Below are 25,814 nucleotides of genomic sequence, written 5' to 3'. Positions count from 1 at the left end.
ATTGTTAAAATAAGCATAATACAAGATGGTACAAAGAGTCCCTGTTTTTAATAGTAATCAATGTCTGGAAACTTTATGGTGAATTAAACTAATAAAAGCAAACCCTTTTCCCCTAAAGCAAAGCAGTTAAAATTTTCGCTGCTACATTAGTCAGTGAAGGCTTTATGGAGGAAGTGGGCCTTGAAGAATGGGCTAATTTTGAGCAGAAAAAAGGGAGATTGCAGGCATCCAGACAAGGGGACTGGGAAGGAATAAATAAAAGGCACAGAAGCAGGAATTCAACACTGATTCGGGCCTACCACAGTCAGGCATGGGTTGGGTTGCAAGGAGACTAAGATCTGTGAAGTACAGTTCTTAGCCTTAAATCAGCCTTGAGCCTAGCCAGCGAGACAAACTGCAAGGAAGGCGTGGTAATTATTATCAGTGTTAAAGCACACAGGACGTACTGTCAGAACAGTGAGGAACAGTTTTGCCTGCCTGAATCAGGGAAAATAATAAAAGAAGATAAGATATTTGAGTTGAATCTTGAAGGATGAGTAGGGCTTCACCCTGTGAGAAAAGGGGACAGGGAGGGCATTTCTGGCAAAGCAAACAACACGAACAAAGACATGAATGTGAGAGTGTGTTTAGGGTACAGACCCATATCCGGCATGGCAAGTAGGATGCACAGGTACTAGGGAATTAGAATTGAGTTAAAAAGGTAAGATGAGGTAATATCAGGAAGGATCTGATTCTGTAGGTGACAAGGAGCCATCAGAAGATTTTAAATCACAAATGGCAGTCAGATATTTATTTTGAAAAAACAAAAAAAAGCAGCTGGTAGCAGTAGAGACCAGAGACATAAAAAACAATTAGGAGGCCAGAGCAAATATTTAAATAAGTGTCAAGGGCCTAGATGGTGTGAGTGATGAGGGGACTGACTCTATAGGTGAGGGTAGAGTACATAGAACAGTTATCTAATTTGAAGTGTGGGCAAGGAAGAAAAAGTAATAGAGAGTTTCTGACTTCAGTTAAAAAAGGTAATTTATGGATGTTGATGCCATTAAAGGAGGTTCAAAACAGGAGAAGCAGGGCTGTGGGCAGTTAATAAAAGTATATCCATGAATGATCATTAACATCTAGCCAGTTACTCAAGACAGACACCTAGGAATCACCCCAGGCTGCTCACTTACTACTCCAGCTAATCGGTCATTAGGTCCTTCGGTTACATCTCTCAAATTCAGCTCCTCTTTATGGTTTCTAGACCCACTGCTATCACAATCGAAGCACCCATTTCTCTCCTGGATTGATAGCCTCTAAAGTGGGCTCCCTGTCTCTAGCCTAGAGCCCCCATCCAATCCATCTTTTACACTGCTACCAGAATGCTCTTTCTAAAACAAAAATCTGAATATTTTAATTAACTTTCCATCCAAACCCCTCAAAGTCCATCCTCCCCCAGTACCTTGAGGATAAAGTTCATGTGTCTTAGTTTAACATAAAAAGCCATTCAAAATCCCAATCCTACCTACCTTTCCTACAGCTCTCACACAAGCACCCTTTGCTCCAGCCACATGGAATTTCTTGTAGTATCTTTAACAGGCCATGCTGTTTCGGCCTCCATGACTTTGCATTTGCTGTTCGTTCCGATATGCCCCTTCCCTCTTTCTTCCTTCTCTCATACAATTAACTCCTTACTCAAAGCCTCCAGGAAACTTTTCCTGACACTCTGACTCATAAGGCTAACTTGCATACTTGTGGAGTACCTTCTATAGAATACTACCATCTGATACTGTAATTGCAGATATATCTATTTCACTAGTCAGCAAGGTCCCTGAGGCTGGAGAATATGTCTCATTTGACTGTGCAGAATCTAGCAGTGTCTGGCACACGTAACAGGCACTCAAACAACATTTGCTGAGGGAGTGCAGTATCAGACTATTAACTGATGTGCTTGAAGAACATGTAGGTGGAGAGAGCCTATAGATATTGCTATGTGCAAAGGGCAGCATGCACAATAAGATTTCATTGTTGTTAAAAAAAAACATAGAACTATTGGAAGGAAACCAGAATTACGGAGCTAAAGCCAGATCAGGATTGGAGGCAGTAAGTGAACATGCCAACTGAGAATGGCCAAAGGACAGAATCCTAAGAAAGAGCAACATTTAAAGGGGGTGGAAGAGGAAGAGACAGCAGAGATACAGTAAGAAGACAAGGTAAAACAGAACCACAGAGAGCTGAGAGGAGTATGATTAGAGCAGGGAAAAATTAGCGTCAAATAGTACAGAGCCAATGAAATCCCAGGAAAATACTATTGAGCAGGTGGACATTTTAGTTTCTCTTTGTTTACATTACCCATGCCTCATTCAATAAACAAGAAGCATAGGAGACAGCTTAGAATAATATTTCGCATTCTGCTTTTTAGGTTTATATATGTAACCTTCCAGCTCTGAGGCCAAATGAAAATCATTAAGATATTTTAAACTACCCGACACGTAGATAAAGCATTTATTAAACCAAGAAGACGGAAAACTAAAATATTTCAATATTTTTTTCTTGCCTTAATTATCTCTTATTCAGGTATATGTTACCATTATTATTTTTTAAATATCTAACATGGAATTAAGGGGAGGGAATTTTTCTATTTAAGTTTACATTAGTATGGTAGCTTGAGTAATACTAGTTACTATCTGAAAACCTTTAAACATCACAATTTTTCATTTACCAATTCTAACAGAAGAAACTCTCATTTCTAATGCATCTCAATTTTAAGTGCTTTCATCTGTAATTTCTAATTAAAAATAAGGCACTTTGTGGTAAACAAATCATAGTATGTAACAACAGTAACCATAAAATAATGAACATACCCCTGTATCTGTATCAGATTTTGATGAATTTAGACTTTCCTGAGAAGGTGATGGGGATACACGTCCTAAAACAACATAATAATTGTAAAAAGGCATGTATGTACACAAGTACAAACACACACACACACACACACAATCAGAAATAATGATATAGTAACAGCTAATTAAAAGTCATAGAATATAACATTCTGAAAAAATACATTTTTCTAGACAAGCAAAGCATTAACTCTTAGGAACTAAAATTTTTTTTTATCATTTTAATGTAAAATCCTTATAGAATAGCTTAATCATTTCCCCAATTCAATAAAATACTGTTAAAACCTCGTTACTCATAGTGAAGACATTCTTGTCAATCATAACAAGTAGCAAGATGAACAATACAGGGGCAGAAAGAGTCTGGGCTGGGTTAAGTCTCCAAGGCTACTGAAAAGTTTTTCTCCTCCAGGCAGGGCAATAAAAGAAATGTATAGTAAATATAGTTTTACTTTTTATCTACTCATTATCATGTTGAACTATGTATTACAACATACTGCAAGCAACCCCACAGGGCTGCAGTGTAAGGGCCTCAGTTGCCAGTTTAGTGGCTCTCCCTAGATTTCTATGTTCTTCAAACTGCTGCTTCGACTATGCTCTGTACTCCTCCCCGTGGCCACCTGTATTCTCCTTGCTCCCATCCCTAAACTTCTTGTATTCAGCCTTGGATGACTGGGTGGGGAGGGGTTTGTGGAGGAAATGCATTGCAGTTAAATAATGCCGATAATTACAAGAAAGGAATCTCGTAAACTTAAAGCTCCTATTTACATCAATTCTACATAATTTGCTGATAACTCACCATGATACAGAAATATTTCACATAGTTGTTTGTAATCATTGTGTACACACATCATGTTCTGAGGTTTCTCTTTTCCATTTAATCTATTTTCACACAGCCTTTGATGTACTGACAAATCACATTTACTTTCCATAGCTGTGTTTCCTTAATCATTCTTTACTTATTAGATGTATATATTATTCTCATTCTTTTTCTAGACTAATCAGAAATTTCATTTTAACCTTGGCAAGAACTGAAGGTTGCCAGGGGAAACCAAGTAATTTTGTTCTCAATAGCTGATAATTTAACTCTGCACTATACCTGAAAAGAGATAAAGTCAAAAATTTTGTGGTAGCTTTTTTCACTGGGTTTAGATGCTTTTTGCTGTTGATGTCTGTCTTACTCTTAGGTTTCTGGCTCTTATGGAAAGTAGTAGTTGCTGTAAATGATTGCCAGATAAGGGGGCATTATTATACCTAAAATGTAAAAATGCCAGATGTCTCTAGACTTTTTAACTCCCACCAATAAACAAAAAATACCTTCAGTATTGTATTTCATTCGCATATTGTTGAAATAGTCAAAAGCATTTTTTAAAGCCCATATTCTCACTACATTGTCTTGTCCAGCTGAGGCAAGTAATCTGCCACAGTGGGAAAATTTCATGGTCCAAACAGCTCCCTATGAAAATAAAGGAAGGTTCAAAGTTATTACTTTAAAAGTTGAGACATGATTTTTAAGCCAAAGAAAAAAATTATGCCAAATTATACATACTAAGATAATGCTCACATTACTAACACCACTTAAAGCCAACAGTCTAATGGTGCTATAATAACACAAAAAGGGACTTTTAGAAGAGAAGAGGGATAAGACAGTTGTAGTTTGCCATAATATACGCTAACAACTTCAAGATACAAAATCTTGTCCACACACTAATGGAAATGGGAGATCTGAGGTGGCCAGAAATCTTTATTGAAAAAGCACAAATCCTTGTTTGAGATCTCAGTCTCCCAGCCGAACTTGAGGACGAATGGGATAGGAGGGGCCACAGCCCTCAGATGAGAACTAACAACTGCTGACCCGGGCTGAGCGAAGAGTAAGGCCCACCTCAGCAGTGACCCTCATAGCACTGAGTATTTAGAAGAAGTGTTGGAGTGGTGTGGTCTCATTCTATTTTTCTCCTCAGAAACAAGGCTTTGCAGCATATGGCTAGAATTCCCAGATACTGAAAACTGTGTGTGTGTGTGTGTGTGTGTGCATGTGTGTGTATGTGTGCGTGCGTGTGTGTGTGTTGGCGTGGGGTGTAAAGAATGTGAACCCTTAAATTGGAAGGCCTAATTCTATTACAACAAACATTGTTACAAACACTATTATAACACACATCTATGCAAATCAAAAAGATTATCCAAGTTAAAGGCAACAGCTTATTTACTGGAATAACATTCATTTCCACAAAATTCACGTATGTTAAGAAATTTGTCATTTGGAGCCTACTACAACAAGATGTTTACTTAAAACTGGAAATAATGAAAGAGAATCAATACAGTACAAGGAAATCAATCAGATTCCTTAAGGAAGTTACTATAATCCACTCAAACATTTTATGTGAGGATTAGGAGCACCAAAGTTTAAGTCAAAATCTGGCTGCCATCTGATAAATTTAAGCCAATTTTTAGACTTAAAATCTAAATAGATAAGTAGATCATGACCCACAGCATCACTTATCCAGTTCTCAGTTTATTACTACTTTCCCTGTGTTCCTAGCATTTTCAGAGGGTAACTGCAATGTTAACTTGGTAAACTTTATATCTACTCTGGTACTTTTTAACTCTGATAGACAACTTGTACATCTATCTCTTCCCATGTTCTAGCTGTCACTTTACAAAATATACTGAGCTTCTGAAATATTCGTATAAATTATCTTAAATATACCAGGGAACATTTTAAACATTTTTTAAAGTGATAGATTACCCTTAACTGCTTTAAATTTTCATACCTTTCTTTGGTAAAAGAAAGTTTATATAGCTTTCTTAATGATACAGACTTAGAGTTTACTTATTCAATAACTCAAACAACAATTCAGAGGTAGACTCTGCATTACCTAGTCATTAAATCATATTAATGTCAATTTACCCTTCTCGGCTCAGGCTAGCAAAATTACACACATAAGAAGAGATCAGCTTAGTATATGTCTCCATGAAAACAGATTCAATCCTGAAAAATAAAAAGGGGTTGCTTACCATATGTTCCCCACTAAGATCTTGTACCACTTTGATCTGATCAAAATCATAAGGTCCTTTGAAGCCATGAGCTGCTTTGAATTTAACTGGTCTTGTGTATGGCATTCCTTCATCATCACTTGACGAAGGATCATCTTGATCAGTATGAAACACTGAATAGAAAAGCAACAGAAATCATCACTAGCTAATGTATATATAGCTGCTGTTGTATTTTCATACCTACTGCTTATTAAGAAAATTCATTAACTGGAAAAGCAAAATCTGTCCATCACTAAACAGCATGTTGGTTAACAGCATGGAGTCTGGTACCAGATTGCCTGGGTCCAAATCCAGCTCTGTCATTTATTACCTGTGTGACCGTGGGCAACATACAGAAACGGTGCCTCAGTTTTCTCATTTATAAAATGGGGACAATAATGGTACTTAACCTCATAAAATTCTTAAGAGGATTAAATGAATTAAATACAGGTAAAAGTGCTTAGAACAGTGTCTGACACAGAATAAATACTATATAAGTGTTTATTAAATAAAACAAATGAATATAATTACAACAAAGGCATAGGAAGTTAAGGTCTGTGCAAATTTAGAAAATGTAACTAATTTTAAAAATATTTATAAAAACCGAATAGCCTTACAAAACTAATTTACAACTGACTATTGAATACTCAACTGTTCCAGGTTGCCACAGTCACAAAGGATGCACAAATTCATGTTTAAGATGCATAAATTCATTTTTATTCCCACTTATAAAACTGATTTTATGTGAGGTTTTAAAAGTGAGAGTAACATGATTTATTGAAATGCTAAGATTTTAGCTATAGGGGTTTATTACTCTCAATAAAAGAGAATGCTTCTTATACATTACAGGCTAAATGTAAATGATTACGAATCAACAGAATATTCAGTTGAAATATTCTATTCCACTCACCTTCATCTCTAACACTTTTAACTTTATTTACAGCTCGTTCACCATATTCCTCAGCAAGGTGCTTTGCTCTCTTTACTGATTTTCCCAGGAACTTCTTTAATTGAGTCCTTACCAAAAATACACAGAAAACCCCACCAAATTACTTATTTACTCAACTAACTGTAAAAGTTCAACAATTCAGAGATAATTTCATGAGCTGTGACTGGTAAAGTGTATTATTTTGAAATAGCTCCTTTTTTATATAAACAGTAGGTCTTTGAGCTCCCAAATCCCTTGTTATATGGAATAAATATATTCGAGTCAATATGGCTACAAAGGAAATACAGGCAGTTCTCCTCAATGAACAATATCATATCATCTACAGCATTAGTTTTCAATGGTGAATAATAATCACTTGGCAGGAATGGAGTGAGAGGGGAATATTTAAAGTGCAGATACCTGGGCTCTATCCCCAGATCATCTGATTTAGAGGGTCTGGGGTGAGGCCATGAATCTGCAATGAGAATTGTTTTGAGAAGACTGCTTTAGAGAGTCACCCTTAAAAACATTTTACCAATAAAAAGAAATGTAAAGAGGTATTTACTTACAAAATAAAATGCTCTGGTAGCCTAAGATGGCTCCTTATCCCTTCTCTTTCAGTCTAGGTGTTTGCATGCAATATAGTTAGGCTGAGCTTTCCCAGTAGGTATTCCCAAACAATGTAATGCAAATGTGCATTTGTTGCTTTTTCAATTTTCTAAGTCTCAAATTTCATATATTAAAATTATAAAAAACAAAGCACAGTACATGATATTTAAAACCAAAACAAAATCTACAAGCCAGGGGTAAATTCTTAACAATTTGTGGGAGCACATGATATTAAGAATAATATTTGAAAAAGCTTCTAAGCATATATACAAAAATGTTCACTGTAGCATTGTTCAGAATAGGTAAAAAGTAGAGATAAACCAAATTTTCATCAACAGAGAAATGGATAAATAAGTTATAGAATATCCTTTCAATGGAATGCAATAAAATAAATGAGGCAAACCTCAGTTCTTTAAATGTACTAAGCTCTTAGTCACCTCAGGGCCTTTGCACATGTGGTTATTTCTCTCTGCAACAGTCTTCCCCTGGCTAATTTCTATTCATCTTTCAGGTTCCAGATCAAATAGCTCTCTTTTAAAAAAGTCTTCCTTGACTCTTTAGTCATATACGGCACGCCATATATTCTTTTATAGTAACTACTACAAACATAGTTAGAGTCATCTGTGTAATTACACACTTAACTCTGTTTCTCTTATTTAACTGGATGCTCTATGAGGGCAGAGACTATGACTGTCTTCTTCACTATTGTATCTACAGCACCAAACTCCCTTGTCTGACATAAAGACTGCAATATGTTACTATTGGTACTGACATGAAGAGATGTCCACTACACAGCAGGTATCAAAAAAAGGCAAGTCAATAAACTACAGACACAGTATAACCTCACTTTTGTGAGAAAAAAAATTCTATGGAGAATATACCTAATGATTATTCCTGGGGGTGAGAGTATGAGAAACATTCATTTTCCTTTTTACCCACCTCTGTATTTATTACTTTTGATAATCAGAAAACACAGAAGATAAACTTTCATTTTTTGAGGTATAGTTGGTTTACAATATATTAGTTTCAAGTATACAACACAGTGATTCAAAATTTTTATAGATTATACTCCCTTTAAAGTTATTATAAAATATTAGCTATATTCCCCATGCTGTACAACATATCCTTGTAGCTTAAGTACTTTACACATTGTAGTTTGTACCTCTTAGTCCTATCCTTATCTTGCCCTTCCCTCCTTCTTTTTCTACACTGGTAACCACTAACTGGTTCTCTATACCTTGATATAGATTGAATACAGATATAGAGATTAAAAACAGATAAATCATTTTAAAAATCACAATAAAGTCTTTGCTACCTATAATTCTGAAGTTATATTTTCTTAACTATAGGTTTAGTACTACTTTAAACAAGAGAACAGGTATTTTAATCATTTTGGTTGAGAACATTTCTAAAATACAAACTTTTGTACCTTCTTCAGTGGCACTTAATGTTCCATAAGTTTCTTTCTTTAATAAATAAGGTCATTTACCACTTTACTGTTCTTTAATACATTCAAACCCTTTCAAATGGATTGTAAGCAGGCCAGAATATTGGTTCCCCTCTTCAAGGTTTTATCTTCAAGGCAACAGGGTAAGGCCCAGGGAAGCCAGAACCCTGGGCCAGTCTTCTTTGGCCATCAGCTGCTTCAGTTTACCCCAGAGTTCAGTGCAAATAATACCATATTCTGTATGTCATGACATGAGAAGAAGCTGAAAGCACTGCCATGCGGAACGGTTGTGCAATGCATGAGTCCTTCTTACTCTTCTGATTCCTCTTTTGCAATCAGAGTATTATCTGACATTCTTATGTGTTGACTTACATGCTGTCACAGTTTACTGCTTCCATTTTGCTGAGATCAGATACTAGATGACTAGATTTTTAAAAATTATGCAAGAATTAAGTATAAAGGCTTTGAATAAACCTAAGGAGTTTTTCTTTTTGAAAAATAATGAGCTTGAGTGCACAGATTAAGTGATATCTTTCTTGGATGTCTATGTGTCTCCTGAATAATTCCTAATTCTCCAGTTCCCGATAATTGCCACTGCTAGACAGCCAAGGCCCAGATATCTGAGATGCTACCATATACCTCTATTGTGGGTATACCTTTTCTGAAAATTCTCAATGCTTTCTTTGCTACACTTTCCACACTAAGGAAAGATCAGACTCAAGTGGAGAACTCACTTTGGGCCTTAGACTGAATTATCGCCAATTAAGTCACTTCTGTATAATCAAGCAAAACCTACATGCCCATCATCATACTAGATTTTTGTAGAGGAAAAAGAATAATGACATGATCAGAATCCTTTTTTAACATATGGTCTAGTTCTTTAATATGTATTCATCTTATTTTTTAAAATCAGAAAACAGTTTAATATGACTGAAACATTATGCTGTACACCAGAAATTGACACACTGTAAACTGACTATACTTCAATTAAAAAAATAGAAAACAGTTTAAGATAAAATAAAATAAATGGCAAATGTAAGTTATATAGGCTATAGGTGTCACTGAAATTGAGAAAAGGAAGAAATTTATTATAAACTGGAGTAGTCAGGAAGAATCTCATGTAGTTGGGTTTAGAAAGACAAATTGGATTTGGAGAGATGAAGAAAAATGGAAAGAGCAACTTTAAGGACAATCATGTTCTTCTACCAACACTTCTGGTACCTACCATCAGAAAAATACTACAAGCGTGATGCAAAATTTACTGAATATTTACTGTATGTCAGATGCTATAAAAAAGACCAGATGCTACAAAAATAGTCTCAAGGAACTCATAATCCATTGGCCGAAGGCAGGGAGTGGAGGTAGTGGATGGACATATAAACTGGACAGAGCACAGACTTAAAATAGTGTGGCAGTTCTCATTTTTTAAAAATAAATAAAAGCTTGAAATGAAGAAAAGGGATGTAGTATAACTCACGTTTTCTGTTTTAACCTTCCACCATCAGTATCTGTTTGTTGAGACTGTAACTTCTCTTCATCATCAGACTGTGCCGCGTCATTACTATCAGAAGAAGAAGCCATTAAAGTAAGTCATTTCCCCTATACTTCTCAAAAATCTCTATGTATACTTACAATACAATTAGCTAATCAGAGTAAGAAAAAAAATTAACATGATTTATATAAGTTTAATTTAAATGATGACCCCAAGAATTAAATGACTTGAAAGATCAAAGAGCAGAATCTTTAAGCAAGGTGCAATGTACAAAACGCAAAAGCGTTCAGCTTAGGAACTTATGAAAAACCTATTTTGCTGTGCAAAATATGCTGCACAGAAATGACAAATTAATTTGTAAATATCTTCCCCCTTACTCATAAGGCCCATCACGTGAAAGCTTTGCTTTCACAGAAATTATTTCTTAGCTCTACACACATCTCACAGTAAAGTCAATCTCCTTACTCTAAAGCCATTTTCTGACCCTAAAAAGACAAAACAATTATTTATAAAATTTCTGATACTTAAAGCAAGGTTTCAGAAGACCAGGTGTTTATCCCACATGGCTTTTTAGCCTCAGTATGTTTTAATATTGTCTCTAGTATAATATAAATCATTTTAAAAGAAGAGAAACCCAATACTATGAGATTTAAGATATATGCTATTTTCACCAAGTAATTTTAGAGTCTTCAGAAAGAATAAAATTGAATAAAGAAAATGTGACACATACACACACACAGAGGAATATTATTCAGCCATAAAAAGGAAGGAAATTTGGCTATTTTTGACAACACTGATGGACCTTGGGAGCATTAAGCTAAATTAAATAAATCAAACTGAGAAAGACAAATACTGCATGATATCCTTTATATGTAGAATAAAAAAAAAGAAAAAGAAAAAAGAAAGACAAAAAAGAACTCATTTTGAAAAAATGATAAATGTTAAGAATACATACATTAACTATTTTAATTCTAAATTTAAAAAAAAGAAGGTTGAATGAAACCAAATTAGGGACTGTCATTGTTCATAAACAGAAATCTTCACCACTCTGAATGAAATACTGCAAATGGTAAATAATAACATTAGGCCATACCTTACATATTCCTTAGTCCTTCTCATGATGTGTAGAGTGAGAGGATTAATACCTGTTGGCAGTTTCTCTTCTGCAAGACTCAAAGGTATTTCTTCTCCAGTATCCAGGTTCTTAATCATTACACTGGCTAAAATTTCCTAAAGTAAAAAAAAAATACCAAGAGAACCTATAATTTAATTATCTCTTTGAGTCTACAAAATCCTTAAAAATTTAAGCTAAAGACTTTCTAGATACATTCAGTACTGTGTATAATAATCTTCAACATTTTCAGTGAGATACAATTCATACACCACAAAATACACTTATTTAAAGTGTTTAATTCAATGGTTTTGAGTACACTCACAGAGTCGTGCAACCATCACCATTATCTACATTTAGAACTTTTCTACCTCCACTAAAAGAAACACCATACCCATTAGCTATCATACCTTATTCCTCTCTCCCAGTCCCTGGCAACCACTAATCTACCTCTATGGATTTGCCTGTTCTGGACATTTCATATATATTAAATCATACAGTATGTGGTCTTTTATGATTGGCTTCTTTTACTTAGTACCATGTTTTCAAGGTTCATCCATATTGTAGCATGTATTGAAATTTCATTCTTTTAAATTCCTAAAATATAGTTGATATGGATAGATATACAGCGTTTATTTGTCCATTCATCAGTGTTGGACATTTGTATTGTTTCCACACTTTGGCTAGTATGAACATCTTTGTACATTTTTTGTGTGAACATGTTTTCATTTCGCTTTGATGTACACGTAGGAGTGGTATTGCTGGGTCATGGCAACTCGATGTTTAATATTTTGAGGAACTACAAAACTGTTTTCCAAAGTACGATAATTTTTTAAATTGTATTGTTTAAAAGAAACAAAAGCTAAGACTTTGCTTCAAAACTTCATTCTGAATAAATCTGTCAATAGATGTATACTAAACTTTAATGGTAAGAAGTCAGCATTGATTCCATGTACGCTGTACCTCACCTAACGTGTATAAAACCATATACCTATAATATATGATGTTCTTTTTAAACCTGCTTTCTATAAAATATAAGCCTTGCTTTCAATACATTTATTTCACCATATAATTGTGAAAGTGCAAGTTTATATCAGAGTTACAAAGTCTAGCATATTAAAAAATCAAAAACTAAGATGATCTTCAATTTTCATTTTCTTCTATGTTATGATTTTTTTTGCCTAAAAGTAATAAGCTTAAACTTTTAAAAATCATGGTGAAATATATATAATATAAAATTTACCATTTTAACCATTTTTAATTGTATAGTTCAGTGGCATCAAGTACATTTACACTGCTGTGCAACCATCATCACCATTCATCTCTAGGGCTTTTTCATCTTCCCATTATGACCTTTATATTTTATGTTTTCAAGAACAAAAAACATCTAATTATACCTCATCAGTAAGCTCTCTCCCAGAGTTGGATCTAGGTCTCTGAGGACCCATCACTTCACCTGCTATTGTCTGCCCATCAGGTGCTTTTCCATTTTCCTGAAATTACAATTTTATAAACAGAAAGTAGACTGAGTCAATTTCTATAAATATTCAATTATTCATTACCACACACAGTTCTAAAAAATTCCATAATACAGATAATGGAGCCTACTGAAAATTTAAATGGAACACTCCATTTCAGTCCTTTATTCCCAGCATGTTGAAAAACATCAGGTACCAAAACTATTGCTGCTTGTGAAATGTCTCAAGTCGTCTTGAAAGCAAATAAATGTTCTCTTTGAACCTGGCCCAAAAGCAGTTCTCTACTAGTAGAATGCAGCACTAAGATTGCCATTAATCAGGGCTATACACATGGATAGCTCAAGGGCAGGGGTTGGCAAACTTTTTCTCTATAGAGCCAGTTAACAAATATTTTAGGCTTTTTGCTTCACACATAGTATATACTGCATATTCTTTTTCTTTTTTAAACAATGCTTTAAAAATGTAAAGACCATTGCTAACTTGGGGCCCCTATAAAATGAGGCCACTGCTGACCTCTGCTCGAAGGCTATGACAAGACTAGTGTCTTATCTCCCAGTCTGCTAACTTGTCCCAACGACAGCTACCATCTAAGTAACCCTTGAGGCCCAGAATTTGGCTGTGGTAGAAATTCATGTTAAATCCTTTCTATTGCCTTGTATATGGATACATAGCCTCGTGTATGAGCGTTTTTTTCATGATTAGGAAAAGGAAATTATATATATATATAAATAACCAATTTTGACCACTATCGGTTAGGTAAATGAAGACTGTAGTTGGTATTTATTAATATCAATAATATTACATATAGCAGCACCTGTCATTTTTTGAATGCCTTCTACATGCCAGGTACTTGGTATTCTTCAGCTCATTTCAATCTCACAAGAAACCACCAAGGAAGGTTTTTCCCCCCATTTTATCAGTGGGACATCTTAGACTCAGATGTTGAACAGCTTGCTAGAATCAGCCAGCAAATTAGTAGCAGAGCTGGGCAAGGAATGTAAGGAAGCCAGGTTTGGGGGACTGGAGAAGAAAGAATGTTCAACAATCAACAAACAAGCCAGTTGCAGAAAGTTGATAAAGTCTATCTATATTAAATATAACACGAATTCACCAACCTGGGCAGTAACTATTTTATCCCCGCTGGTAGCACTTGCCAAATCAAGAGAAGGCTGAGAATCTTTGACTGTACTCTCTGAAGCCATGTTCGTAGGTAGGAGAGTATCAGATGTAACATTCTCCTTGGGAACTGCAATAATAATAGCAACAACTAATATTTACATAGGACCTTATACAGAGCTTGAAAAGTGCTTTAACCCTTATTTGTCTGATTCTTAGAACAATCCTATCAGGAAAGTGGTTTTATTACTTTTATTTTTTATATGGGGAAACCAAGGTTCAAACAAGTTATTTAAATTCCTCAAGGCTATACAGCTTATACATGAAAAGATCTAGGACTTGAATTTAAATCTTAAGTCTCCAAATCCTATGTTCTTTTCACCATGCCACACTGGCTTTCCAATGGTAACAGATTTGAAAGTCTGAAATGTTTAATTATAGTAATGTAACTTAACATCAATGTAAACATTTTGACTTTCTATTACTAAAATAAATTTTATAACTTGGTCATCAATGTGGTTATATATAGCATGAACTGAAAAAAAATCAGAAAGTTAAACAGTTTCAACTCCAAAGACTCCCCACAAAAATAGTTATTTCTCAATTAATACTTGCCATCTAGATCAGGTGTCTTAAGAGACTCAAACTCCAATTCGCTTTTCTTTTTTCTTGGTGGTGGAGCAGGTCGAGATGGAGGTGGAGGTCTAGGAGGTGGGAAATTAGTTGGAGGAGGTGGCCGTGCTGGAACAGGCTTCTTCGTACTAGCCACTATATCAGGTTCTGGAGTAAGCTGTCTTGGGGGTTTGGCAGGAGCAACTTCTTCCACAGCAGCAAAATCTTTAGTAGATAAGGAGTGAGAGGATACAGGTTCTAGAACATCACTTTCTTTGACTTCCACCGCTTCCTTGTTCAATACTTCTGTTTCAGTTTCAGGCACGTTAAGCTGTTCAGTTGAACTTATTTCAGTTAACTTAGTGGTTTCATCTACTGGCTTCTCACATGTGTCATCAGAAGGAAAACATTTTTTTGATTCTAATTCAGCTTCTTCAAATACATCTTGACTCTCTGCCTTCTGGGAATCTTCCTGTAGTACCTGATCTATGGCTAACAGTCCAGGTATATTGCTAAGATCTGTTCCAGCCACGACAGGACTGGCAGTAGCCTGATCAGAATGTCCTTTTCCTTTGGAATCCAAAGAGTCATCTTCAAGCTGTAGTACTTTCTGACTCTCCTCAATAATACTTTCAATAATCTGATGAAAGGTTAAACAGCAGTTTAAAAAAAAGCAGTGAAGCTATTTACAAGAACACAATAACAGCTAATCATTTATATAGTACTTACTGTGTGCCAGGCAATGTTCTTAACATTTTATGTACTTTAATCTTTACACCAACCTTGTAAGATAGCACTCTTCCTATCATCATTACACAAATGAGGGAGCTAAGGCATAGAGGGATCAAGGGATTTGTGCAAGGTCACAAATCTAGTAAGTGATGAAGCTGGCATAAATGCAGGGTGTTTGGTTCCAGGAACTGTACTCTTAACCATTATAACAGGTAATCTGTGTTAGTATGTGTAATCACAAAAGTTCAATCAACCTTGTTAGACAAAGTTCAAACCTAAATTTACATTCAGTTGCTTCATGTCAGTTTATTTACATATTTATTCCAAGTTAGTTTCAATAACAGTCTGCTGGTTTGAGCCTAGTTAACAAACCTATGAGAATCAAAACCACCTTATATAAGAATTCAAGTTGTTTAGCTCTGAACTCAAGCCTGACATAGAAAGCCAGCAGATGGAGGGAGATTAATGTTCTCAAACAGACCACATCTAATCCCCCGCTATGCAGAGAGATGGCAAAACTATAAAAAGAGTTCAAACACTCAGCTCACCTTGCCTTTTTTCCCTTTTATTTCTTATGTGTAGTTGAAAAATACAAACAGGCTTTCTGTGTCTTCTACCAACATGTAGAAGAAAATAAACTTTCTATCCAGTCCTGTCATTATTAACACATTAAATCTCCCAGCCCACTTACCTTTCCACCATGTAGCCAAGGATGACTTCTGCATGCTCAAGTCCTTGGCTCCAGAAAGTTAATAAAATGTGTCATGGGACCATCCTGATCTAGTTTACCATAAACACATGCTAAGTTGAACTGGATATTATTCTACTGAGGAATATTCATCCCTGACTTCCCAGCATATTCCATATATTAATTTTTATCAATCTTCAAATTTTTATCCTTGACCTACCTCACTTTTACCAGAGGAATATCAACTAGAGTCCACCTAATTTGTCAACTATGTAGTTACTGAGCACTGAGTACTTTAGCAATAACAGAAGCCAGATCACAGTGGGTTTCAGAATAAATAAGAGGTGAAAACAGAGAAGTAGCCAGCACCACCTCTGTTCTCAAAAAGCTTGGCTATACATAGAAGAGGGTGCAAGAAAGTGATCTAGCATTTTTATAAACTGAGGGGAAGAAGCCAGTGGAAAGGAAGGTAACGTTCTGGAGAAGAAAGGAAAGAGGGTCTGCTGTGTGTCAGATCCAGTACACACATTTTCTATTTAATCTTCACACAGGCCTTGTGAGGTAGCTGGATTATCTCCCTTCTACAAAAGCAGGAATCTTAGGTAAAGGCCTTAGGAATTTTGCCCAACAACTTTGTAGTAAACTACAAAGTCAAAGCTGAAATCTGGGTTTTTCTCAAAAAATCCAGTGTTCTTTACATTATACCATTCTACTCCGGACAAGAAAAAAAATGAATAATAAATTCTCAGCAAGAACATGAAAAAGAGGTAAAAGATAAAAACAAGTTAGCAGGTGGGGGGAGCGAGAGATGATGGAAAGGAGTGAATTCAGGCTTCTGAGCCCCTACCGTCTACACGTAGTGGGAACCAAGGTTATCTGCTGAAAGTGAGAAGATGCAGGTGGGCACAGGGAGCATGAGGCGAGTATCAAGGTCTGAAATAATCACCAGGCATAGTGGAAAGGCCTATGCCACCAGAGGAGTTCAAATAAGGTTGAAAACCTTAAGTCTTCTCTAATTCTTTATCTCTTCCTCTTCCAAACTCCTATCATTCTTACTGTTCATTATAATGAACTAGAATATAAATACACTAGTAGTACATGAGCAAGCTCTGTACGAATATTTCCTCCACATCAGACAATTAGTTCCCTGAAAACAAGATCCATGTTTTCTATCTCTTGATACGCCCTCACAGCCCCTATTCACAGTACCCAGCCCTGTATTTTTTTTTTCTAGGTTTCAGGAGGCAACAAATGGGGAAAGACCAAGAGAACAGTGAGAATCAAGACCAATATAGAAATGATCATGCTAAAGCAACTGTTTGTTTCCTATCACCTCCCTGCGTCAAACAACTGTTTTCCTAGCAACTGTAGAATAAAAACCAGATGTTTTAGTATGACATAAGAGGCATTCCCATAATCTGGCCCTAACTTTGGTCTCTAGACTCATCATCAAACATTCTGCACATTCCTCATCTCCATGCCTTTGGTTATACCTTTACTCTCCCATCTCTGCCTGCCCAAATCTTATCCATTCATCAAGAACCAGTTCAGATGCTACTTCCTCCTTCCCCATTCCTACCCCCAAGCAGGAAGTGAAGTCTCCTTTTGTGTTCTTATAATAGTTTGCAAGTTTATTTGGATACTCATTACATTCTGTTTTTGTGTTTATCCAATTTCTTCTACTAAAATGCAAGTTACTGGGAACATTAATGTTGGATACTTAATTCAACTGAAAAGGCTAGAACTTAAAAAGTAACACCCAGTGTCTTAAGACTCACTCTACTGCCCCATAGTGTTTACTCACCATTTTTTCAGCTTCTAAACTCTCCTTAAGGATCACTTTTTGGGGAGCTACTAACTATAGTTACCCATTTGTAATTTATCCTAAAAAAATTATTAAAAATGGAAAAAAAAGCTCTTGTGGAAAATAGAAACATTTCAGGTTTTCAACAATAAAAATGGCTAGATGCATTATATTTACTTGATGAAAGCTGACAGACCACATGAAAACTGAGTATTGAAATCATGTAGAAATATGATGAAAATCTAAAACTAGTAAGAGGAAAAGGTAGAATACAAAATTCTATCAAAAACAACAACAACAAATTCTATCTACACTACAATAAGGCCAAAAAAAAGTATGCAAATTAGTGAGAACCAGAAGGGAATGCCAAAAAATCAAGACAGCTGCTTGTTAGTGTAGAATTGTGGGCAACTTCTGATTAAAAACAAAACAAAATGGTGGTACCACTCTTGTCATCTTATTCATGCTGACACACAATACCATTTCTCCCAAAAAGGAAATTTTTCTTTTTAAAGAAAAAAGTATTATCACTATTAAAAAATAGTCCATTAAATTTCTAAATCCCATAAGGGTAGAACAGTGGATCTCCATTGTGGGCGATTTTTGCCAAGTACCCTGCCTCCAGACATTTGGTGATGTCTGGAGACATTTTTGGTTATCACAGTAGGGTGGGGGGTAGGGGAAATGTACTGACATCTAGTGAGTAGACGCCAGGAATGCTGTTAAACATTCTACAATGTACAGAACAGTGTCCCCTTCCCTTGACAACAAAGAATTACTCAGCCCAAAGTGTTGCTGTTGAGAAACCCTGGGATAGAGAATGTGTCATCTTGTTGGTCTCTGGAAACCCACTGGCTAGAACAGTGTCTGGGGCAAAGAAAACACTCAAAACTAGTATAAATGAATGAACACATACCTTTCTTCCTCCTTGGGTTTTAGCCTGATACTGTGAACTACCCATTGTCAAAATTTTTACCTTATACTCAGTCTTTCCTCGTAAACCCAACTCTGAAGCTTCATACCGTCAATCCTTTAAAAGGTATCAAAGGCACTAGCAGAGTAATGACTTTTGTAACCTCTAAATCCTCAAGACATCCGAATTTGCTGCACTGAGCTTTTCAATACCTTTAACTCTTGGTACTAACCTGAGGAGTAGCTACAGCTTACTCTAATAAAAATAAAAGCATCAAAAATAAAGCACGTTATAAAACATTTTTCAAAACACTGTTTTAAGGATAAATTACCAATTATTTCAATTACAAAATGACTTCTAAAAAGCCTGATGCATCTTAAATCACAAATTCAACAGAGTCAAGGAACATTTACTGAACATCCACCACATACAGGGCACTATACTAAAAGAATATAGAAAATGTTCTGCTTTAAATATACCATTTAAATATGACATCTGCTCAGTTAATATTGACATTTTATCTTACCAACCTTTTTAGATACATCTTGTTTCAATTCTTGTACAGGAGACTCATTCCCAACTTTGTATGTGGTGTTCTCTGTTTCCTATTTTAAAAAGGAAAGAAACAGACCAAATGATGATATCTTTTCTTTAAAACTCTGTTTAAAATGGGTACAAATTAGAAATCATAGTATTAACAAATCAAAGGCACACAGAGGGCTTAGATATCTGTATACTGATAGATGCCCAGAGATTTTATGCCAATTGGGACAATGTAGTTTGCGTAAGGTTACCAATCAGTAATTTTCTATTTGTCTACAGCAATAGGATATTTTCCTTTAAATATGCCCAACCTTTTAACATTAAAAAACTATAGGAAAATAAGAACTACTAAGTACCTTTGCAGCTTAAAAAGATTAAGGATTTAAGGAAAGGGTTGAATCAGAATTGTTCTTTTTCTCAAAGTACTGCTCCATAAATATGAATAAATACAAAAGTACATAATGCAGAAAACCATATTCAGAGAATTGTTTTCTTAAAAGCAATGCTTTACATAAGAAGAATCAAGATTTAACTGGAAATTAAATGAAGTCCCCAGAACAGTAACAGATGAAAAATTTAAACCCACCAAAAATACATATATATCTACGTATACATTTATATACACATACGTACATATATATATATATTTGGGGGGTTAGAGAAGCTAGAAATGGATTTCTGCTGGAAAAAAAAATTGGGTAAAATAAGATAATTATACATTTGCAAATCTTAACACAATATTCTTTTCTGTCTTAAGTTTTCTTTACATTTACAGAAGTATAGCAATTTGAACACTACTATTGATACTGAGGAAAAAAACTTCATAATTCTTGGTGTTTATCACAGAGCTTGTCAGAAGGTCACTATAACCATTTTTGGCAGATTAGTGACTAAAGATACATAAGGATGTATATGAGTATTAAGGTAGCAATTGTATAAGTATCAGGATATGATCATAATAGGCTCCATGATAAAATTACTCCAAAGATTATCATAACGCTAGAGAATTAATGTGCTAGAGAAATTTCTGAAGGACTTCCAATTCTTCAAGCTGAAAAGTTGTTTCATTGGATTCCTCCCAGCATTGGGGAAATACTACTAATCTTATACAGATTCTTTCAGATAAAAGTTGTTTGATGGGATTTGAAGAGTTAGGAAAAATCCAAACTCTACCACAGGCCATGAAAGCCTAACATGATATGGCCCTGCCAACATCTCTGACATCTTCTACATCTCACACCTCCCTCTCCCACCACAATCCCATAATTACACTTTGGCCAACTGGATGGTTTCTTATTTTCCTTAGGGTCATAGCTCAAGGATGAAGATTTCTTTGAGTGTATGTCACTTCTGTACTAATGATTTGTGAAGCTGAGTTAGCCTTCCCTGACCACCTTAAAATAGCCTTATCTCCTTAAATTTCCATCACATTATCCTATTTTCTTTTTCTTCATTGTACCTACCATCTGAAACGACCTTGTTTATTACTTGCTTATATTTTATCTTTTCCCTGCCCCACTAGAATGTAAGCTCCATGAGAGCAGGGACCTTGTTTGTTTTGTCTACCACAACTTAACCAGCACTTAAAACAGTGCCCGGAAAAAGTAATCATTTGCTGAATGAATGCTGAATAATGCATGCTCAGGCTTTTCCTCAGTTAATACACAGGTCTTAAGCTTATGTATCTTTTTGTTGAATCTTGGTTTTAAACTGTAAAAAGAAAAACCCTCTAATTAAAACCAACTAGTTAGATAATCTTGACAAGATGAGGGAGAGAGAATTCTTGAAGGCTGATGGTCAGTAAGAATAGTTAATGCATATTAGAGAAACCCCTTCACCTCTCCTATAAATTATGTATTATCCTCCAATAACTGTCCATTAGTAAGAAAATCAGAAGCACTGTACAACCTAATTCTGTGGCTATTTCCCCTAAGTTAACCTAAGCAAAAATATATACTAATAATTCCTGTACCTCAATTTAATTTGTTTTAATTAAATACTTAAAAAGATCACAGATTAACATTCTTACACTGACCAAAACTGCTAAGCAGTGGCTAGACTTCTATTTTATTTGGCTTTAACAAAACTCTCTTGGACTTTGAACTTTTGAAAGATATCAACTCCTGTAAGGTAAACTGCTGCTGAGTCCTAATTTAAAGGAGTGACATGGCGCCTATCAGAGGATCTGATCTCTAGAGAAGTTAATCAGAAGATTTCTTAGTAAAACTTGATTTAGTACATACAGTCATCTATGATTCTCTCCTTAGTGCTGTCTAAGGTCCAGGTCCTTCCCCCAATACCTCAACCAGGCTTTGGGGATAAAGCAGTGGAAGCCAAGCATGTACCTGTAGACAACCAACACAAACTTAGCTAGATTTAAGCCAGTCCTCAATTATTACCTTTTTCTGGAGATGGGCTACCCCATTACTAAAGCACAGTTCCTACTAAATCCTAACTTCCCACCATCAGGCCATTTCTCTAACTCCTACTTATCACAACCTCAGAAACATGCTTCCTTAAAAGGTTCGGTAGATCATTCAATTTCTAGCAATTCACACCACTGTTTCTCTCCATCTGTGTTGAATATTAGAGAGCTGCTTGTATCCTTCTCATAATATTCAGTTACAAGATTTGAGCTTTTTAATTTTAATAAGCACATCCAACAAAAGACTAACTCAGCTTCACAAATCATTTGTACAAAAGTGACCTACACTCAAAGAAATCTTCATTATTATCTACTAAAGAATATAAAGCTAAAAATGTTAGTTATTAAAAAAATTTAGGTCACTTCTAGTTTTTAGTAATGAGGAAGCAGAAGCTATTAACTGTGACAAAAGTGAAATAAAAAAAAAAAAGTTTTAGAAATGTGACCTCCACTCTTTTTTGCTGAGGAGAGGGGAAAAAAAAAAAACAGGAAACAATGCTTAAATAGCTGTAATATCTATCCATCCATCCATTCCTATCAACACTATCCTGTTGGAGTCTCATATCTTGACACTCTGTCTCTTAATAGCTCTCTCTGCACTGAGTCTTTTTCCTCCAAACTTTCTTCCACCCTTCTACCACTTATTTCTTGTTAATTCCCCAGCAAAAAACCTTGGAAAGCACAAATTGCCTTTTAAATATCTTGCTTCATAATTTTAAAGCCCAGAGTTCTTAGCCTGACAGTCAGGGCACAAGTTACTTTTTCAACATTTCACCACTGAAATGTTTACATTGGTCATACCAGTCTTTCAATGATCCCAGTAAATTCTCTGCCTTTGCAAGTTAATTAGTTCATACTATTGCCTAACATACAATGCTTTCTCAATTTTTCTTTGTCTACCTAAGCAAATCTCTTCCAGTTTTCAAAGCCTAGCACATGTTCTACCTCCCCTCTAAAACTTTTCTCTGCTATTCCAGGCAACAGTGCTCTCATGACTCCTTTATTTCTCCCTGCCTCCTTCAAACTCCTTGTAGTACTTAAGGTCTATTCTATTCTACAAACATCAGTACTTCATATATTATCCCTTCCTATCTATGTCTCTTCTGTGAGATTGTAAAGTCATCAAAAATTGGGACTATATCAAATTTTTCTTTGGCTTGCTTAAGATATCAAAAGATATACTATTATACATAATAAGCACTCAATAACCCATGTACATCCATACCATAGAATACTATTTAACAATTAAAAGGAATGAACCCTTGATGCATGCAACAAATTGGATGGATCTCAATCATCTGAGGCTAATCTCAAAAGGTCACATATATATGATTCCATTTATAGGACATTCTCAAATGACAAAATTATAGAGATGGAAACAGATTAGTGGCTGCCTGGGGTTAGGGATGATGTAGGGGAGGTGGTAGGTGTGACTTCATAAAGGGAGATCTCTGTGGTGATGAAATAGATCTGCATCTTGATTGTGGTAGTGGTTACATGAATATACACATGTAATAAATTGACACAGAACTATACACTCACATTGTACCAATGTCAAGTTCCTGGTTTTGATACTGTATTATAATTAAGACATAACCCCTGGGGAAAATGGGTGAAGGATAACAGGACTTCTCTGTACTATCTTTGCAGCTTCTTGTGACTCTATAATTATTTCAAAATAAAAAGTAAAAAGAACAATATCCAACTTCATATTTATTTACTAAGTATGTACATTTTCTATCTAATGTCATTCAAGTTAAGGACAATCTATGATTACTGAGATAAAATAAATTCCCCAAACCTATTTGTTATAACCTAAAAATATCTTAGCACTAAGTGGCTTTTAAAATCTACAAGCATAAACAGCAATTGTGGGGGGGGGGTACAGCTCAAGTGGTAGAGCGCATGCCTAGCATGCCTGAGGTCCTGGGTTCAATCCCCAGTACCTCCACTGAAAAATCAAATAAGTAAATAAATAAATAAACCTAATTACTTCCCCCTGCAAAACAAAACAAAACAAAACAAAAGAAAACAGCAATTGTCTCTGGATAGGGGGTTTGGGAAGTGGAGGATAAGGAATGGAAGGGTAGCTACATTTTCAACCAACTACTTTTTGCACTGAGTCAATTTTTTTTGCATATTTTTTAAATTGAAGTGTAGTCAGTTTACAATGCTGTGTCAATTTCTGGTGTACAGCATAATGCTTCAGTCATATATGAACATACATATATTCATTTTCATATTCTTTTTCACCTGCACTGAGCAAATTTTAACCATGTCCATGTATTATTTTTTTAAATGGTTTTATTAAATAGAGTCAATTCAAAGGGACTGTTACAAAATATAGGGAATAAAGAATTATGATATAACCTTTCTTAAGCACTCAGTTTAAGGAAAAAAAAACAGCATTACCATTAGCATTCAAGTCTTTTGTACATCATCTCCATTTCTTTTACATTCCTTCCCCTTCTGAGATGACTGATATCCTAAACTTTGTGTTTATCATTCCCTTGCTTTTCTTTATAGTTTTACTATGCTTGTATCTTTAAATAATATATTCTTTAATTTTGCATGCTTTTGAACTTAATATAAATGAAATCTTACTGCACGTATTTTTCTGTGACTTGTTTTTTTCCTCCACTCAACACTATGGTGCTGAAATTCATCCATGTTAACATGTATAACTAATTTATTCATATCCACTGCTAAAGAATATTCCATATACATATACCATAATTTATCAAAAAGATCAGTACTCAATGTGCATAAATAGAAGGTAGGGACACTGGAACAGAAAAAAAATAGGGCATGTTTGAGATTATACATGCATATGTACAGACATACACACAAACACAACCATACACAAATATACACATACAGTATATATTTCTATTTGATGTAAATAGTTCTGTTTGGTGATATTTTTGTATTTAAAATGGCTTTCATTGGTATAATGTCACATCAAACCACTTTACTTGGACATAAGGATAAGACTAATTTTTATATATATTGATGATATTAATACATGTGCCCAATAAGAAGTATACATGTGTTTCAGTTACTCCACTTGTTTTTCATGCAAATAATTATGTTTTCAATTAAAACACACACATACAAATACAAATATTTTATAATTTTTTATAAACCAAAGAAAACAATTATAAACCAAAGAAAAATCAGTGGAAATCTAAAAAATACTTACAGTCCCTTCCTTACAGTACAATATTTAAGTATTTCTAGAGTACCCAATCACACCTTGAGCAAGATACAATGACAATATTACTTAGCAAAAAATAAATTATAGATAGCAAAAGCAGAAAATGAAGAATTATGTAAAAGAGGAATGAATGAAAAGTTTATATGATCCATAGAAACATACTTATAATTTCAGAAAGCACAACTTACCTTTAATGTTGAAATCCCAGCCTCTTCTGGAGACCTGTTCAGAAATAAAAGCAGAGCAGTGTTCAATAGTGGAGACGAGAAGGGAAATAACTCCACAGACTCATTAAAGACAAGCTCACATTAAAATATATATATATGTATTGTAATTGAAAAAACCTTCTATACATCTAGCAGATGTAGAAAACATAAAAAATTAGTGATCCACAGTCTTAACCACCAAGAGATCTGAGTTTGTATTTTTTGTCCTCCTAGATATATAATACTATATAATTAGCATCTTTGTGCATAAAATTTTGTGCTTCTCCATGATAAATTTATTTAAAATAAATTTCTCTAAAAGTGGAACTGCAGGTGAAAAGTAAACACACTTTTCAGCATTTTGAGAAACTCTCAAATTGCCCTCCAGAACAGCTGTACCAGTTTACACTCCCACTGCTGCGAGTGCCTGTTTCTTAATACCCTTGTGTATATATACCCTAAATAAATAAATACAATGCTTAGGATGACACAATATTTTAAACTGACTATACTTCAATTAAAATATATATATATGCAAAACATAAATAAATAAAAATTAAAAAATACCCTTGACAAAAATGAGT

General features: G+C 34.9%; 1 protein-coding gene across 1 annotated transcript in view; it reads right to left on the bottom strand.

Moving 5' to 3' along the window:
* Positions 1-25,814, bottom strand: part of WDR44 (WD repeat domain 44) — a 69,156-nt gene that overhangs the window by 20,218 nt on the left and 23,124 nt on the right. Inside the window, exons 2-12 of the mRNA XM_006208820.2 lie at positions 25,213-25,246; positions 19,370-19,444; positions 14,706-15,342; positions 14,090-14,220; positions 12,894-12,989; positions 11,479-11,615; positions 10,371-10,454; positions 6,820-6,926; positions 5,892-6,043; positions 4,194-4,332; positions 2,844-2,908 (exon numbers count right to left, since the gene is read on the bottom strand). Coding sequence (XP_006208882.1) covers positions 2,844-2,908; positions 4,194-4,332; positions 5,892-6,043; positions 6,820-6,926; positions 10,371-10,454; positions 11,479-11,615; positions 12,894-12,989; positions 14,090-14,220; positions 14,706-15,342; positions 19,370-19,444; positions 25,213-25,246 — 1,657 coding nt within the window. The remainder of the gene's footprint in view (positions 1-2,843; positions 2,909-4,193; positions 4,333-5,891; positions 6,044-6,819; positions 6,927-10,370; positions 10,455-11,478; positions 11,616-12,893; positions 12,990-14,089; positions 14,221-14,705; positions 15,343-19,369; positions 19,445-25,212; positions 25,247-25,814) is intronic.

This window comes from Vicugna pacos, chromosome X (genome assembly GCF_048564905.1).
Source record: "Vicugna pacos chromosome X, VicPac4, whole genome shotgun sequence".
NCBI classification, from domain to species: domain Eukaryota; kingdom Metazoa; phylum Chordata; class Mammalia; order Artiodactyla; family Camelidae; genus Vicugna; species Vicugna pacos.
This window is presented reverse-complemented; position numbering and strand designations above follow the sequence as displayed.